This window comes from Syngnathus scovelli, chromosome 21, assembly GCF_024217435.2.
Source record: "Syngnathus scovelli strain Florida chromosome 21, RoL_Ssco_1.2, whole genome shotgun sequence".
Taxonomy (NCBI): domain Eukaryota; kingdom Metazoa; phylum Chordata; class Actinopteri; order Syngnathiformes; family Syngnathidae; genus Syngnathus; species Syngnathus scovelli.
Window position 1 is genome coordinate 5,381,353 of NC_090867.1, and position 17,703 is coordinate 5,399,055.

A 17,703-nucleotide genomic window follows, 5' to 3' on the forward strand; every position below is an offset into this window, starting at 1 on the left:
ACAAGTGATTAAACCCTTAATCCCCTAACAGAGAACTTGACGGGGGCAGCCAAAGTTTTTTTCTGACTCAAAAACCCGTCTACATTTCTATATTGATTATCAACACAACATGGCAGTGTGTACACTGGTAACATCCTGAATGCAATCCAGTCCGACGTGAACAGACGTGGAATGTAATTTGCAATTTACTGTATCTCCCAGTTTCCTGTCTTTCTTTTTTTCACAGACAGAAGAAATAATCTTTAATTGAGGTTAAGTCTCTTGCTTGCAACACCTTCCTGCTCACTTATGAATTTTAATCCGCAATAACTAGAGGAGGGAGAGTAATAAAGCCAGTAGGACATTGGATGAATGTGAAACACAGCACGCACTCGCTCGCCGAGTCGTCGCCCCTCCGCGATGACATAGGCGGCCGTTGCCATGGCGCCGGTGGTTGCTATGAAGCCAGTATGTTCTGGACAACAGGAAGACAGCGTGGCCCGTTTAAACTTCAACCAGGAGTCTCGCTGGGCTCGGATGACCTTTTCACAGGAATCAAACTTCATTTTGCGAAGCGAGCCCGCCACTTGTTGCGGCCTAATGGCGATCAAATGCGGGTCGAGACTGCAACACAAACAGAATTTCAGGCATAGTGCAGTCAGTATTCTTCGCTTGTAACTCGATCAGGCTGACATGGATGAAATCGAATTGCAGGAGAAAATCATCAAAGATTAATGTGCTCAATCTAATAATTTGCCAGTTCCTTCTTGGTTTGCATGCAATGAGATTAGAGCAAGGTGAAATGCATTTTGCACAGGTTCTTCAAGATTCTGGGAGTCCTTGAGTGGAGATTTTTTTTTTTCTTCATAATCCCAACGCAAATTAAACATGTATTTTTGGGATTCTTACAAGGTCTCTCACTTGCTCTTCAGGTCTCGGGTTTGCGAAAAGCCAGGAATGTTTAGCCTGAGGAGGAAGGTGTGGCTCGGAACTCTCCCACTGTCCAGTGGCACCTGTTTTTGGGTTTAGCTTTGGGCCTGACGGAAAAAGAGAGCTGGGAGTCAGTGGGACACACTCAGCATGTTGTGGAAACAAAACATCTTGTGTTATTACTACAGTACAAGGTACAAGTCAGACCATAAAAACAATCTCAGGGTCAACGTTACAAATGAGCAGTTTCCAATTTAAATAAATAAATCCTTGACCAATAAATTAGGATTTATTTATTTATCATAAGAGGTTTTGAGGAAAAGGCATATTTATTTTTCAGCGGCACAAATCTAGAAAGGAAATCCAATGTTTTCTCAAGATGAAACCCTCAGTCGGCAAATACAAAAAGAACAAGGCCCTAGAATTGAACCCTGTGGATCCCCTAAAGAACAACACACTTTGAAGATCACAGACAGTTTTCAACACTTATAGTTCATATTTGGGTATAATTGTAACTTTTTAGACTATTTTCTAATATGAAAATGAGGTCAAATGTTTGGTTTGACACAAAGCGCAAAAACCAGACAATAGATTCTCTATCTACCTCTGCATTACCAGTGAAAAGAATGTGTCATGAGTTAATGATTTATTGTAAGAAAAAAAATAATAAGTGCCATGGTACTTTGGAGGCGCTGTTTAATCATTAGGGGAGTTGCTCAAGACCAAATTCCTCCTTCTCTTATTCTAAATGAATCACACTGTAGATTGCGAGGGGGAGTTTTTTTTGGGCTGTGGACAAACTAGGAGGAGTGGGTGGTCGTGTCTGTGAAGCATGCCACCATCTTGACCTTTCGTTTATTCGTCACATGCACTCTCGCCGTGTTCTCCTCACCTTCACAACATTTTGCTTTATTGAAAGGTCAACGTCGTCGTGGTTGCCTCAGAACTTGATACTTAACAAGCCCAGCGTGAAGCCCACACAATGACTTCACGTCCTGCAATGTTTATTTAAGGCGCAGCTCTCGCAACTTCACATGTGGGGACAGATTTGGGTCCCATCGCTCACCACTCTTCCTTCAGATCGTTTTTTTTTTCTGTGCACCCCCTGTGAGTAGCGACTATTCTAGGCTGAAAAAGTCATTAGTCCTTGTGGGTTGTTTTTATCCTGGATGAGCACTTGAAGTCATCATCACCTGCCTGAGAATAACAACTAGTGTTTTTAGTCACACTTTGCCATATTTCCAAATTGGATGGGGTTTTTTTTCAAAGAGAAAAAAGGGTGGCAGAACGGGAACTCCCAACATGGGCCAAGCTCAGGCATGCCCGGATTGATTGCTAGCTGTTTTCACAAGGCTAGCAAATGACAAGGTGGATGTACTAAAGTACTGAAGAAAAAAAAAAAAAGTTTCAAATGCCAAGTTAATTTTCACGACATTACTCTTCATACTTGTCTTTAAGATGGGAAGTTTCTCCTGGACAGTGTTACCAAAATGTTCCCAAGTCGCTCGAGAGCAATTACATCTTGTCCCGAGTCGAAACATGCTCAGATTCAGGGTGGAGTTTCCTGAACCACGAGAGAGACAACATCAACAAGAGTCCAAATGTCACCACGGTTACACAATTTTTTTTTTTACTGGGATAATCCCTAAATGGGATGCTAACAAGGGGGTGAGGGGTCAAGATGTTCCTGGGAACGAAGACCAAGATTAAATTAGCACTCAAGAGAGATGGTTTGGAATTTGTAGAGGTTCCAATAAAGAGAATTTCACGAGGCATTCATCTGGCCGCACCAATGTAGAAGAATACGTCGAAGAACTAAGTGCAATAGTTGTAACTCTTGCTCACAGAAAAGTGGAAGTGGCCTGCGAGGGGTGCATTAAGCCGTTGCGGAGATGTTTATGTCACGCTTGTTTGGACAGGGCATGCCCTTTAACATGTGGATACATACATCTGTCTTCTATTTTGGATCGTGTGGGCAGCTGCAGGGTCTTGGCGGGAACACTCAATGCAAAAGTCTTACCTGGACCTCTGATCCGGATCACTGCGGAACACACGAGCCACCTGAGAAGAGAAAAAGAATTCTGTTTAATTAGAAGCTCCTCGTTTTATCTCGGGTCAGAAGGGGGTGATGAGGGGGTGGTGAAGAAGAGCGATAACACCCCCCCCCACACACACACACACACTCAGCAGAGAGCCTGACTCCCATTCAATCAGATCAACTTAAACTAGCCCGTGGCCATTCATTACCAGGACTCACTTAAAGTTTTCAAAGGGCGAAGGAATTGCGTCGTAGTATAGGAAGCAATTGTGTGGCCGTCATCCGCTCGTAATTGCAACATGTAAACATCCTGGATTCTGCGTAGTATGTGGATTATTAAAGCTGATTTATTTTTCAATAAAACAATAAAAGACAGGTGCAAGGAATTTATGTTATGACGCAATATGTGTTCAGTACTTCCTCATAATAACTGTCTTCTATAAGCCCCTCCATATGGCGCAATAAAACTGGCTGCCATATTTTTACCTGCAGGCCGAGTATGAGAGAGCCTGAAGGAGATGCAATTGAAAGTGGAATGCAGAAGGTTGGGATTTGAAAATAAAAGAAATGGGAGGAGAGAGAGAGAGAGATTTTGTTCCCCAGTGGAATTTTTGATAACTATAGTCTTTATCGTTCAAGGTCGTGTGAATATGGTTGGACTGTGTTTTTTTTTTTTTTTGGGGGGGGGTCAACTGAGAGTAATCATCTGCCCGTTGAAGGTTCAATTAATAGTTGTTTTAATAGTTTTAGGGTTTAATTTATAAACTTAAGTTAGTTTCAGAATGAATGCATTGTTCGGCTTGGCGCATTGGTTCAACTCTATTTTTGGTTCATTTGCGCCATCTACTGGATATGCGTGCGAATGGGCACTTAAAATTTCTGTGACGTGACTTTACTGTTTTTATTCATTTTTAGACATCCCATCAGTATTTTCTCTTCGTGTCGGATTGCACATTATTTTTTTAATGATACATGACATTAAACCTAAAGTAATTTTTTTCTAAAATTTGAAGACTATTCAACAAATGTTTGGGGTGTTGGTTGGTTTTACCGCATAATCCAAAATAGTTCCTAGATGTGGATAACAGGTCCATGGCACCTGCACAAGAAGATCACTTTCGAACACCGAACTATAAACAGTGACGCAAACATGCTCCACTCCATGTGAAGTTGCACTGCGCTAATCCACCAACAGAGGGCGTTAGAGTATCATGAAAGAGTTGACTAAGCAAGTAATGATTGTTGTTCTTTAGAAATAATGGACGAGATTATTAAGAAAGAGTGCCGAGTGTGTTACATTTAAGTATAATTTATCTAATTTACGCACATAAAATAAAATTATATTCATCACATTTAGTAGAGTGCGCTGCAGGGCAGAATTTCACCATGAAAATAATAGTAGAACTCAGAATTAAATTTAGCTTTAAATATTATTAGCTAAACTTAATCAACATTATATAACCATTCCACCTTTTTAACACGTCCATTTGTCCCACCCACACCCCAGAAAAAAAGCAAAACACACACCCGGCACACTGCCGAGGAATTCACCCTGGGGGATGCATCAGCTGAAGCAACCTTTTTTTTTTTTTTTTTTAACCTATCCTTCCTATCTCGCTTTTTCTCACTCCTGCAGTTGACTCTCGGGCCTCTCCAAACACTTTTGAATGACAATACCAGGCAGCAGGGAGCCTTTTCATTTAAATGAACTCAAGTGTGATGTCCTGGAAAAACATTGCATAAAAACATTAAGGAGACAGTCTGGTGATGAGATTAGTCTCTTAAAAAACAAACAAGAACAGTCTACTACCTTTAAAGTTGTGAAAATGAAATACAGAATTAGTGTAGTTGCAGGATGGATGAAGTCTCTAAAGAGCTTCAAATGTTGTGATTTCTCACCGCGAACAGGTAAATGCAAATGGATCATTAAAAACTCAAAAATTCAAGACGGTGAGGTTTGCGTGCGGGCGTGCTTGACTTGAAGCCTGCAGGGAGGGGGGGAGTAGTGTGGGGTAGTGGTGGAGGGTGCAGTGGAGCCAATAGGAGCGCAGCATCCCACCCATTTCTCTATAACTTCATGTCACAGACACCCAGTCATGCCACAAGCAAGTTCTTGCAGCTACAAGACTTTAAGTGGACTTTGCCCCTGAAAGAAGCTCTCTTCCTTCATCCACGCGTGGATTTATCCCAGCAAGGGAGTCCCCCCTCCCAACCCAACCCCCCCTTCCACACAAGCATGAGTACCGAGCAGCTCTACGAGAAGAAAATCTCCAGTATTCTGACCGACCTTCCCGGATCTATGAGCTCCCACCCGAGCTCCAAGGACTCTCCGACTCTGCCTGAGTCCTCCGTGACGGACATGGGCTACTACAGCACGGCGCAGTCGGCCCACGGCCATCCCGAGTACTACCAGGGTCAAGCGTACGGACAACCCATGAACTCTTACCATCATCACCACCAGTTTAACCTGAACGGAATGGGAGCCGCTGGAGTGTATGCTACCAAATCAGAGTACCCTTACACGAACAGCTTCAGACAGTACGGACATTATAACAGAGATCACCTGCAGGCGTCACCTCCCAGCTCAGGTAAGGAAATGACCACTGAAAAGAGAAAAAAAAAAAAATGCATGTTTAGTGGTTCACAAGGGCTGATTATTATTATTTCCATTTAAATGTGATTCCCATTTGTTGCTTTGATATTTTAGTTAAAGAAGAGCCAGAGCCGGAGGTCCGCATGGTGAACGGCAAACCGAAAAAGATCCGCAAACCCCGAACCATCTATTCCAGCTATCAGCTCGCTGCTCTTCAGCGGCGCTTCCAAAAGGCACAGTACCTTGCTCTGCCCGAGAGAGCCGAACTCGCGGCTCAACTGGGACTGACCCAAACACAGGTAAGATACCCGGAGCAATAGACAACATTTATAAAAAAAATAAAATAAAATGAAAAAAAAAATAAAAAAAAGAGGGGGGGGAAAAAAACCTGGATTTCCTGGATGTAAAAATAATAATAATAATTTTAGAAAATATGTATTTTTTGGGAAGAGGGGGGACTAAAACAGTCATTTAAGTTGAAGCTACAAATACAAAATGAGTTAAGCAAACCAAAATAATTTGCAGATTTGATCATCTTTAAAGTTGAGGAACTATTAAACTTTTATTTCTTGTCAAATGTAGGAAAAACAATAAGCAAAACTTAGCATTAACTTATAATTTAATCATTTATTGCCTTGACATTTTGGCTTCAGTCACTTTTTATTTTTTAAACAACACTGTGGCTCTTAAACGTGTTTTAAAGCATTCTATTTCTTTCTCAGGTCAAGATCTGGTTCCAAAACCGGCGATCCAAATTCAAGAAGCTATACAAGAACGGCGAGATGCCCCTAGACCACAGCCCCAACGCCAGCGACTCCATGGCGTGTAACTCGCCGCCCTCCCCCGCCGCCTGGGACAGCGGCACCCCCCAAAGCGGCACCCCCCTCAGCCGAGCTCAGGTGCCGCAGCCGGCGCATAGCTCGTCGCCGCCATACATGGACGATTATAGCAACCACTGGTACCAGCAGGGATCCCACCTACAGCATCCGGGCACCGTGCACCACCCCGTCCCGCCACAGAGCGTGGGAGCTGTTTATTAACACGCCAAGACTTTTTTTTTTTTTTTAAATCATCAAGGTCTACCAAAGAATGCATTGAACATTTGGACCGGGAACAAGCCTGAAGATGATCCAGTCATCCACACCAGAACATTTTCTTGTTCCATTCACAAAAAGGGATTTGTGATCACTTGTAGCGACGTATTTAAAGGACATCTGACGTTTTTTTTTTTTTTTAAATAATTTATCACCTCTGTTATATTCCCCATGTTTTTTTTTTGTAAAGATATGCAACTTTATTTTTGTTAAAGTGTAACCACGCAATAACAGAAATAATTTCCCTACTTTCAATAACTCATGCCAAGCGTCACATTAATTAAACTCAGGTTATATTTATAAGGATTTGTACAAAGCGTCAAAGGCTGTAAATACGTGTTGATATAGAACCACTATTTTGATCATATTTGTTGGAGCTACACGATTGTGGTTCTCCCTGTAGAAGTCATTTTATATTCATGTCGTTTGCTCACTCGTTGCCTTCTTGTCCTTTGAATAAAAATGTTAATTGCACGTTGTGTTCAGCCCCTTTATATGGTGATTTTTTTTTTAATTGTAGTCATTTAATAATATTTAAGTCGTCTGGTTACAAAATATTCTCATCAAATTTTAGTTTGAGGGAAAAAAAGCAAAATAATAAAACTGTTTACATTGTGCAGGTGTACCTAATGTAATGTCCGACGAGTGGTCACTCAGTTAGAAATGATACTTTAAATTAAAAGCATAGGAATTGTTTTTAGTTGCCGCGTAAATTTAAAAGCAGATTCAAAACAACCTCGCTGAGGTCACATTTGTTCCTTGCTTTATTTATTTTTTTATTTTTTTGTTTAGGGTCAACCTGCTCACTTGACTAGTTGTTGACAGCGCCGAACAATGCTGTTGACGTCAGAAAACGCACAACAACAACAGAAAAGTTTTCCCGATGAGTGTGTTCTGGCAGCATTGACATGCGCTGCAGTAGGAGGCGACGTAAACGCAGACACGCTGGAGTCGCTCGGTTTTTATTGCGTCTCTTTCGGCGTGTGTGTGCATGTGGGGGTATTTGGGCCAGTGGGGAGGGGGGGGTCTTAAGTCTTTCTCACTGGACGAGCGAAAGATAAGTCAAATGAACTTGTATGACAAAATAAGCAGATGTGAATATTTTGCAATCTATTAATTCTCATCAAGAGGTCATGTGATCTCCCAGAGTTGACCCCCTTGGCCGCAGCGCCCGACATGTGTGGTCCTCGCCCGGAGAACCATTTGTGCTGAAGACAAACGCGCGTGAACGTGTGGGCCCTTCACGTTATCTCTAAATATGAACAAGTGGAGTGAAGGTGAACTATTGAACTTGAATTTGATCCTTGTACGGTGAGAAAAAAAAAATCACTTGGTGCTGAGTTCCCAGTGAGACTTTTACCTCGGTCGACAGTCAACAGGACAGTGTCAGCGCCGGTCTCTCGGGAAGGGCAACGATTCGGGTTGAGGTGGAGGTCGAGAGCTCCTTGGTAAGGCCGATGCGACGACGGAAAGACTTCCAGCAGCTGTCCGGACCGTAGACCCACCGGGTCTGGACTGGGCCTCAAATGGTGAGCTTTGCTGTAAACACAAAAGAAATATATGGATGAGGAGTGGACAGCTGTGAACCCAAGTTGACCCTGGGCCAGCTCGGCCACACAGTCCACGTCTCAGAGTACATGGTCAAATATATTAGAAGAAAAAAAATAGTTTTGAATGTGATTTTGTGGGAAATCGTCATTTTTGGCGCGCCTTTTTTTTCTTGTTCAATGTTTGGGATGTTTTGAATGCTTGTAAGCTATACTTTTTTTGTTGGATATCGTTCGACTAAGTCATAAAAAGATCCACATCATAGTGACTCCCATCCAACCCTTCCGGGAACAAAGAGCGAGTCTCCATCGCATAAATCATGACGTTGGAGGGTGAAGACTTGAGATGGAGATGCAAAGTAGTGATTATGGTTTGGGGAAGTCTCCAGAGAGAGCGTGTAAGTCAACATAATGTCATCTGCAGCGATGTAAACACAATGGTGTGTTTGTGTGTCCTCCCGACGCCTGCCAAAGTTGATTCCAGCCTTTGAATCTCGGGAGGATGCCGCATCGTGTCCCGTGGAAGTCAAATTGTGGAAGAGCAAATTGTCACGTCATTGCTGTTAATGATGATAATCACCCTGCTTGGGTTCTTTATGACATTTCCCCTTGTATTGCGAACGCACAATCATAATTACTTAGATTCATCCGTCTAATTCCACAAGGCATCGTTCTAATCTGGAGATGTAAAATTGCCTATCATTTTCCCAGACGTCTAATCGCAATGCTCAACAAGGCGCATGATTGTCATCAATGAGGAAAGGCTTTGCATATTGCAGTGACAGGGAACTATAAAGAGTCACGTTTAGGCCGCTCCAATGTGACTTCTTCAGAGCTTCCTCAAAGAAGACACAATTGAGCTGCAAACAAGGTGAGGGTGTCCTAAAAGAAGGTTTAAATTAGGTAGAATAACAAACGAGTGAGCGCTAATGTTAGCTTTGGAAACAAGTGTTTACAAAAACTAATTGCTTATTATTATTTTTTAAAGGTGCCTATAACCAGAAAGCATGACGATAAATATCGCAAACTGCTGCTATAAAACGTTGAGTCAAGATATTTGTCGTGAACATAATTACACAGGTTATTGAAAATATTTGAGCTACAGTTGAGCTTTAAATATGAGCCCGTTTGAAAAGAAATTGACAAAAAATGTTAAAATGTCTGTTTTTCCACACAGCTGTTCCCCCAAAACTGCAGTTTAATTCTAACATCACTGTGACGCACAATTTTACTAAATTAAATGTGTATAGTACTACAGAAATTATCATGTGTATTAAACTGAATATTTTGTGTGTGTATATATATATATATATATATATAAATAATTAGTCAAATTTTTTTTATATATATATATATATATAGAAATAATTAGTAAAATTATATATATATATATATATATATATATATATATATATATAGACAAAAAAATTATGTATATATGTCTAAATACACACATTTACACATACTATAAAATAGACATTTATGCATATAAATAAATACATATTTACTTGGATTTTTTTCATTTATTATCAGTTAACTGAATGTAATATTCAGCATAAAATGCTGTTTTGTTTGTCAAGGTAATAAAACACTGGATTCGTCACAAGGTCATAGCAGCAGTTAATTCATCTTTATGTGTTCAATACAAAACAGAACAGAGACAGTGTTTTATTTGCAGTTCACACGGATTTGTTGGCTTCCATTCCAATGTCCGCTTGCTGTCGAAGCCGGTGAGATATTTGGCGAATTTCAAGGAGGCATCTCGGCTATAATTGCAAAGTCACAACAAAGCTCATCTAACATCTGTTTGTTAGCTTAATACTCTGAGTATGTGTTCAATGGAGAACGCCTCTGTTAATAATCATGCGTGCGATCAGTTCCCAACGCATTCATCCAGGTCCTCTTTGGTGTCTTTGAAATGTTTCGTCAAATGACGCGCAAAATTAGCGCGTAATCCAGCCAGACTCGCACAATCCAATAATCCTCCCTCACATCATCTGATGTCTGGACATGGCCTCCTGGTGAGGATGTTGGCTGGGGTACCAGTGGCCCAAATTGTTCATGTAGTTGTTGGGGTACATGGGGCCTCCTGCTTTATTGGCCTGCATGGACACGTCCCAAAGTTGCGGCATCCCGTGAGGCGAGCACGGCGAAGGTGAGCTGGTGCTGCTCAAATGCTCGCCCTCTGCCCCGCTCCCGTGCTTCATGATTTTTTTATACTTGGAGCGTTTGTTCTGAAACCAGATTTTCACCTGTAAGAGGGAGAAGAAAAAAAAAAGCACAATCTTGACTATTACAATGGAACTCAAGAAAATACATAATGCTATCATTTTTATTGACACAGCAAGAAAGGTTTTTAATAATTTTCTTTAGGTGTGCCGTTGTTTGTATTAATATTAGAAATATTAGAAACCATTCCTACATCTGTTAGTGTCAAAACTCTCATTAAATAAATTATCATTACTCAAATGATCAGGCCAACAAATGCCGCCGAGGGTGATATTTTTGGAGAAATAAAATAAACTGTGTATTAATGAGGAGATTTATAGCCTTGGCATTCTTACACACAATCAAATTTAATGTTCACTTCATCCCAAACCAATTTCAGGTAGCTACATGTAATTAAACAGCCTCCAATTATCACACCTATAAATAAAATGATCAGATCTAATACTAAAGGTTTGTGTGTTTGTTCCTGTGGTTAAGTGAGTTAATCAAATCGTGTAATTAGTGGAGTAAATAAGTCACATCAGTCAGTTAGGTCCAATTACAAATCACAGCAATTATATTCTACCTCCCCCCCCCTCCTGCATGCCTGGAATAATCGCTGATCTTTTTTACCTGCAGGGCAAGTTGGTATTTATTTTTTGTTGTTGTTACAAAACTGGTACTAGTGCATCTGACTGTCTTGGGCACCCACCTGAGTCTGAGTGAGTCCCAGTTTGGCCGCCAGGTCTGCACGCTCAGGCAGGGCCAGGTACTGAGTTTGCTGGAAGCGCTGGTGCAGAGCTTGCAACTGCAGACTGGAGTAGATGGTGCGGGGTTTACGGATCTTCTTCCCTTTGCCATTTAAACGCATGTCCCGGCTTTCTAGCGCGGGGGACTTGTCGTGATCTGGGAACCAATAAATAAAAAATGAAATAAATTGTGCAAATAATACAAATAATGGTGCACACCTTTAAGACCCTTAATTGATATTTTAAAATATATTTATAAATAATTTTCTCAGACCCTCTTTAGACCCTTAATATAGTATAGCCAGCATAATTTGAATTAGTGCAATCACGGGTAATTCGTGCATCCAAGTATGAAGATTTTTTTTTTTTTCTACATACCTGCGTGCTCTAATCGTCCATGCAGGCTCAAACTGCTGCTGCTGGAGCTGCTATTATTGTTGTGCTGGTAGGACATGTAAGCAGACTGGGGGTGAGAATTCGAAGCGCCGGGGTAGGCGTAACCCAAAGAGCGGCCATAGGACGCGCTGGCCGGGAACGAGCCGTCGTGCTGCGAATTGCCAGCAGCGTGGAAGCCGTGCACGGGGTAAATGTGAGCAAGCCCCGCGGAGCGCTGCTGGTGAGCCGGATGCGCGTGTCCGAACTCGAGAAAAGCCGATTTGGACGGGTCGGGGCCATTGAGGGTGTCAGGCATGAGAGCCATAGACATCATTAGAGCGTCCACACGGGAGAAAAGATGGTTTCATGAGTTCTGAGGAGGAGAACCTGTACAGAATCCAGACGAAAATAACGAAAAGATCCAAGTGCGCGCATCCACAGCGCCCCCCCCAAAATCCAATAAAAGCCAAGTTTGTGGAGAAAAAAACAAATCTTTCCAGCTGACAATGCTCGTCAAACACCTCCTGCTTGCAGCTTCAACACACAGCTTGTCTTGTGTCTTGCAAGCTCTCTCTCCCTCTGATTGGCCTTCAGCCGCAAACTGTCACTGGAGCTCGAGGAACCTCATTAACATGCGCTAAAACGCGGCTTTGCACGGGCACGCACAAATGTGATGCAGGAACCTCCTTCTATACAATAGCAAAAGATTAAATCATCTACGTCGTGTCATGTGCTGACTGACAGAAGTTCCAGTCCACATGTGTCCAAATAGCGCCTCAAGCGCGCAACGAATATGAGTATTTTTTATTGGCTATTAATATTTTATTGAACAGAAATCCCGCTGGGGAAAATTGCTATTTGAAGTGAATATTTGTAACCGCGGGTATTTTAGTAAAAGGGACAAAACAATACGATTCATGGAACTCAGCACGAGACAAGACATTAATCGAATTAACGGCATAAAATCAAAATCAAATGGAATGTCCTGATGTTAGCTTAACTATTTGTATTTTGCTATACATTTAATCTTTTTTTTTTTGCTTTTAAATGCATTTTTTTCTGCAGACGGAATTTCAAAACTTTATATTAAAATCACTATAGCCAATCGGGTGCCATTAAAAACAACCCCATTACGATAATTTAGATTCCACAAACAAAATAATTTACTAATAAATCGCCTTGAATAGCTACAATATAAATCTCAGATAAAATTTTGCAGTTTGATTTTTGCATTTGTTTCCCTTTGACACAAAGGCCAAGCGACATTTTAAATGGCAAAATGTTGCGTCATTTCGTAATACACGCGCCGTATTTGCAGCTTCAGGTATCAAATAAATGCTAAATACATTTATTTTCATACGTGTTACGTGTTTGTTTGTTTTTTCCACACCATTCCCGTAACGGGATAAAAAAAAATCGTGGCAGAATTACAAACGGACTCGCTGGCTTGCAAATATGTCACGCAAAAAAAAAAAAAAAAAAACAGCGACTAAACACGTAGTCCGTGTGCACTAAATGACAACGTTTATAAAATAAATAAACAGTGATGGGGAAATTGAGAAAACGCGGATGTGGCAAAACAGGGTGGGAAAGTTGTGCAAACTCAGCAAAAAAAAAGGCACATACGCAAACAGAGGATATGAGTGTAAAAAACGGAATCTTCAAAATAAAAGTAATCCTGTGTTCATAAATGAGCAAATAGAAGAAAACACAGGGAAAAGTCTATTTGTACATCTAAATAGAGCCATCATGTGTTCGCGCCTATGTACAGTAAGATATGGTCGCATTCTCAAGAGCGTTTGGTGGGCAGAGCGTTGCTGCCGTGTTGTCCAAACCCATCATTTTGGTCAGGTCCTACTAAAAGTCTGCCTGCAGCCACACAGCAAAGGCCTGCTGGGAACTGGAGCACTTCCCCGATCCTCAAAGCAGCCACTCAGCCAAAACAGTCCGCCAGGACAAAGCCACAAATTATTATTATCATGGAACAATTTCATTCACAAGTTGAAATTTTGAGGTCCTCTGAAATGAAGTGTTAACACAGATCTACCCTGTCACTGCATAGGAGCTGAGATGCCAATAGGAGAAAGGAATCCAGAACTTGGATTTCTGTACCAATTAACTAGAATCCCTAATTAGAAAATAGGGTTATGATGAGCACCGTAGACCTGACATTCAAAATGCACTTAATTTCTTACATGCAGGTCAGTCCTGCAAAATTCTCAACACCTACAAAATCTCCTAAATTATGTACGCACGCGCACATAGAGGAGGACGGGAGGGCCTGCCAGGCTTGTAATTATGTCTGTACAAGGAGCCAAGAACAAAGACGGGCCCTGCAGCCATGGGGAGAAGGGATGGGTCCACGCCATGTCTCTCTTAACACAAACATTTTCTAACCAGTCAGCGCTCCCGAACCTAGCCCAGACTCGGTGGCGTCTCCTCCACGAGTCCTGCGTTGGGGCGTGTTCCGCGCAGGTGTACACTCATACACACACGAGCTGAGTTTTTCCGTCATGTGTCTGTGACGCAGACTGACAACATTCTTTGTGCATTCCCAAACAACTGCAGCAGCTCTGATCTTCCACGCTGGCACGTCATGTTTTACAAGCTCGTCGCAAGAGGAGACCCACGTGGAGCCATGAGGCTTCAAGATGGCGGGCATAAATGGAAAACCTGATACATGCGACAAAGGAAGAGTCAAGGGTCAACAGTAACCACTCTTTTGTCCTTATTGGGCACAACAGAAAAAATATATACATGTGCAATGATCAATTACGTATTTATGTTGTGGCCCTATTTAATTAAAAATAATATGTTGTAATATTTTTGGTTGCATGCTTGACTACATTTTGGTAGGACATGATTTTGATTCATTGGTTGGACTTGATTAACTTAAAAAAAAATACTGTTATAAAGTGGAACTCGTGTTAAGCTTTAATCGACTCATTTACATAATGACTGCCAGACAGCATCATCGCCCGGTGTCAACTTTTAATTGATTAGTTGAATAGAGAGCTTCTGGAATCAATTAGGCACAATAAGCTTGTGCAATAATGAGCATAGTGGTGTCACATGGTCACGCGTATTTTAAACGGCGACAATTAGAGAAATTGCATCGGGTCTACTTGGTGCCAGTTGTGACGACGGGGATCTTGGCGCGCTCGCATACGGTTTGCTATACGGCTGACGGACAGGCGGTGATACAGTAGTGGTACTGTTTTGTGTTACTGTGCTTGCTGGAGTGTTGCTGCACTAATAGTACCGCCTCATGCACGCATGCTCCACATCTGGAACAGAGAAGCTAGTCTGGGTCCACGCTGGGTGTTTACAGCTCCGTTTTTTTGTTTTTTTTTTCACGCGCTTCACAAAATCTTGCCAAAGCACACATTCCAGATTCACCAGCTCAACATGGGGGGGAAATATACGCTATGTTTTTCCATTGTAAATCGTGGTCACAGTGCCAAGTGGGTTGGGTAGAACAAAAAAAACAAAACAAAAGCTGGCATGCAACACTCCTAACAAGGGGAGGGGGTAACAAAAGTGTGACCCAGAATCCTGCTTTAAGGCCTGCTATGGTTTATGGGTGGCAGATGGGGTCGGGTGAGGGCATCATGAGACAATAGTGATAAGTTAATTACGGCGGAATATTGTGTCCCTATCATCTAGCAAAATACAATACAAAAATATTAAAAACACCTTGCAGTATAATTTTACGGCACTATCGATTTTTATCATTACCATTATTCCCCTTTTTTTTTAACATTTATATTTTATATATTTTTATATATTTTTTTAATGTTTTATATATATTTAAATTTATATATATATATATATATATATATATATATATATATATATATATATGTATATTTATATTTTCTATATATATACATATATATTTTTTTTTTTAATAAGATGGCAGATGGCGGTGGAAATAGCGAAACAAGCGGATGATTTTCCCGGGGGAATTTCAGAAACAATAAAACGCGGCTATAGGTCCTGCGAAAGGACCGGTTTACCAGGTCCGAGGATTATCCTTCTGAGGTTACCTGCCCCCCCTTGGGTAACGTGAACCCCCCCCTTTGTGGTCCGAAAGCCAACAATGTGCAAGATAAGCGTCAGTTTGAAATGCCAGAGGTGATGAGGATGACAAGTGGAGGAGGAAGGGGGCGTCTGTCTGGCCTTCTGGACAAGTGACGGTTGTGAGGAACAACAACGGTCAGTTGGGAAATGTCAAAACAAGTAGAGGGATCTCACAAATGAAAAATCACTCAATGTTTTGACTCAATGCCGAGCAGGGGTGAGGAAATATATTTTGTAAAATATATAATACTAATAAATACGTTCAATCTTACTGAAGTCACTTCTCTGTCTTTCCCTCTTGGATGGGAACAAGTTGAGGGGGATCAAGTTCAGCCGCTGACAACAAGCCTCGTTTCTGTCAAGTGTTAAGTTCCGTTGTAACGTACAATGTGACACAAAGCCAGATTCAACTTCACGTCCGATCAAATAACTTTCATAGAGAAACACGGCGAGCTGATATTACACGATGGCTTATGTGTCTTGAAGGCTTTTTTTTTTCTTCTTCTAAGATGTTTGCAAGGAAGACATTTCAAAGCAGTACTCACTAATTTAGTAGAATGAGCTTTGCATTGAATGAAACAAGATGACAATAATAACATAAACAAGATGACACAACAATATAAACAAGCTGCCTATTTAAATTGCTCTTTTGACCCCCGACCTGGACGTGCACCTTCAGCTGCAGCTTCAAGGTGTTTAACCTTGTCATATTAAAGAGTTTGTCACTGGAGGGCGAGATGACCGAGGCCAAGATGGGCCGGGGATTTAGTTTTTTGTTTTGACGTCACTGTTTTCTCTAGAAGTGTCACACTGAAAACCTGACGCCAACAATGAGACCGAATACCGAGCACTTCATCACACGTGTAGCTTGGCGTGAATGGTTGACACATCACGCCAGCCCTCTCGGCGAGGCGACGGTTTGAGTCTGAGCAAGCCCGTTTTGAGAAAGGCGCAGCCTCCCGTCAGCTCGGGGCCAAGATTGATGGCCAGGAAGGAGCTACCTGAGGCAGAGATCAAAGTCAGACAGGATACATACGCCTTGACATTTAACTCTTTCATCTCCAACCTTTTCTACACGAGTCACGACCTCTCACCTGTCTATCTGCTTGACCTCCCAGTGATGAATGCTGAAGCCTATTGGGCTATATGAAAAGGTGCTTTTGCATGCCAATGGGGGGGAAAAAAATATCCAAGGTTTAGCAATCCTCAACATGACTTCTTTGAAGAAGCGCTGGAAAATACAATTCCACTCCAGTCCTGTAGGTGGCAGTAATGTGCATTACTGGTGATCTTAATTTCACAGCAGCTTCACTTGCTGAAATTTGTTTTTTTTTTAAATGTTATTGAGTTCACCAATACAATCCATGAAAATGAATGTGAATATTTGTTATTTTAAATATCCAACAATATACAACAATAAACTGTCGATTTAGATTTAGCAAGATCCATTTTGTAAACTGCTTCACCTCACTATCTTATGTTCTGGTAATTCAGCCTTAATGATCAATATTAAAATACAGCAGTATAGTTTCATTCCCAATAATATTAACTTTAACGTGAAGCTGCAATTTTAACACTGTGCCTATCTATATACTAAAATAGTAAAAACTGTATTTAAATGATTCAATTAGCATGCATTGCATGCAAAAGGTGAATAAAATACTTACCTGAACAAATGCTTGCAAACAAACCGATGTCAAAAATCAAAAGCAATTGTGCTGCATGCCAAAGTGAAATTGTACATGTCATTCTCCTTTTGAATACATTTTAAAGCCGAGTATAATTGAAGCGATTGATCAAACTAAGAAAAACGAAATCTCGGTGCTCCTCGGCGTGGGGTTTTCCTCGCCGAGGAGGCTTAGCAGCGGAGGGCTATTTGCATTCCAGCAGTGAGAGTGAGGACAATTAAGCCATTTCCCCTCCAATCTATCTCCCTCCAGCCAGGCAGCCATCCAGGCAGCCCGGCACATCAATGGAAAGCGCAGCTGCTCGGCCCATGTGTGCCAGGCTGCGAGATGGAGGAGAGAAGATTGGGGTTAAAACCCTCCTGGCCCTCAGATTGGCTCCATACCTGAGTCAAAGTGCAGATGAATCAACAGCTGTTGCC

At 41.5% G+C, this 17,703-nt stretch overlaps 2 protein-coding genes across 2 annotated transcripts; one reads left to right on the forward strand and one right to left on the reverse strand.

Annotated features, from left to right (window-relative positions):
• The first annotated feature begins 5,034 nt into the window (after positions 1-5,034).
• dlx3b (distal-less homeobox 3b) lies at positions 5,035-7,108 on the forward strand. The gene is made up of 3 exons (XM_049759417.2): positions 5,035-5,535; positions 5,655-5,839; positions 6,263-7,108. The coding sequence occupies exons 1-3, from the start codon at positions 5,184-5,186 to the stop codon at positions 6,578-6,580; spliced, it is 855 nt and encodes a 284-aa protein (XP_049615374.1). The 5' UTR covers positions 5,035-5,183; the 3' UTR covers positions 6,581-7,108.
• A 2,676-nt stretch (positions 7,109-9,784) lies between these two features.
• dlx4b (distal-less homeobox 4b) lies at positions 9,785-12,944 on the reverse strand. The gene is made up of 3 exons (XM_049759418.2): positions 11,517-12,944; positions 11,102-11,295; positions 9,785-10,433 (listed from the first exon to the last, which is right to left on the reverse strand). The coding sequence occupies exons 1-3, from the start codon at positions 11,845-11,847 to the stop codon at positions 10,170-10,172; spliced, it is 789 nt and encodes a 262-aa protein (XP_049615375.1). The 5' UTR covers positions 11,848-12,944; the 3' UTR covers positions 9,785-10,169.
• Positions 12,945-17,703: the final 4,759 nt, after the last annotated feature.

What these genes read in the sequence shown, in the direction of transcription:
- dlx3b (XM_049759417.2), top strand. Translation starts at nt 5,184, where the DNA reads ATGAGTACCGAGCAGCTCTACGAGAAGAAAATCTCCAGTATTCTGACC. An exon ending in GGCGTCACCTCCCAGCTCAG is followed by an intron (nt 5,536 to 5,654) that starts GTAAGGAAATGA and finishes TTGATATTTTAG; the next exon opens with TTAAAGAAGAGCCAGAGCCG. An exon ending in TGGGACTGACCCAAACACAG is followed by an intron (nt 5,840 to 6,262) that starts GTAAGATACCCG and finishes TTTCTTTCTCAG; the next exon opens with GTCAAGATCTGGTTCCAAAA.
- dlx4b (XM_049759418.2), bottom strand. Translation starts at nt 11,847, where the DNA reads ATGATGTCTATGGCTCTCATGCCTGACACCCTCAATGGCCCCGACCCG. An exon ending in TGGACGATTAGAGCACGCAG is followed by an intron (nt 11,296 to 11,516) that starts GTATGTAGAAAA and finishes ATTGGTTCCCAG; the next exon opens with ATCACGACAAGTCCCCCGCG. An exon ending in TGGGACTCACTCAGACTCAG is followed by an intron (nt 10,434 to 11,101) that starts GTGGGTGCCCAA and finishes TCCCTCTTACAG; the next exon opens with GTGAAAATCTGGTTTCAGAA.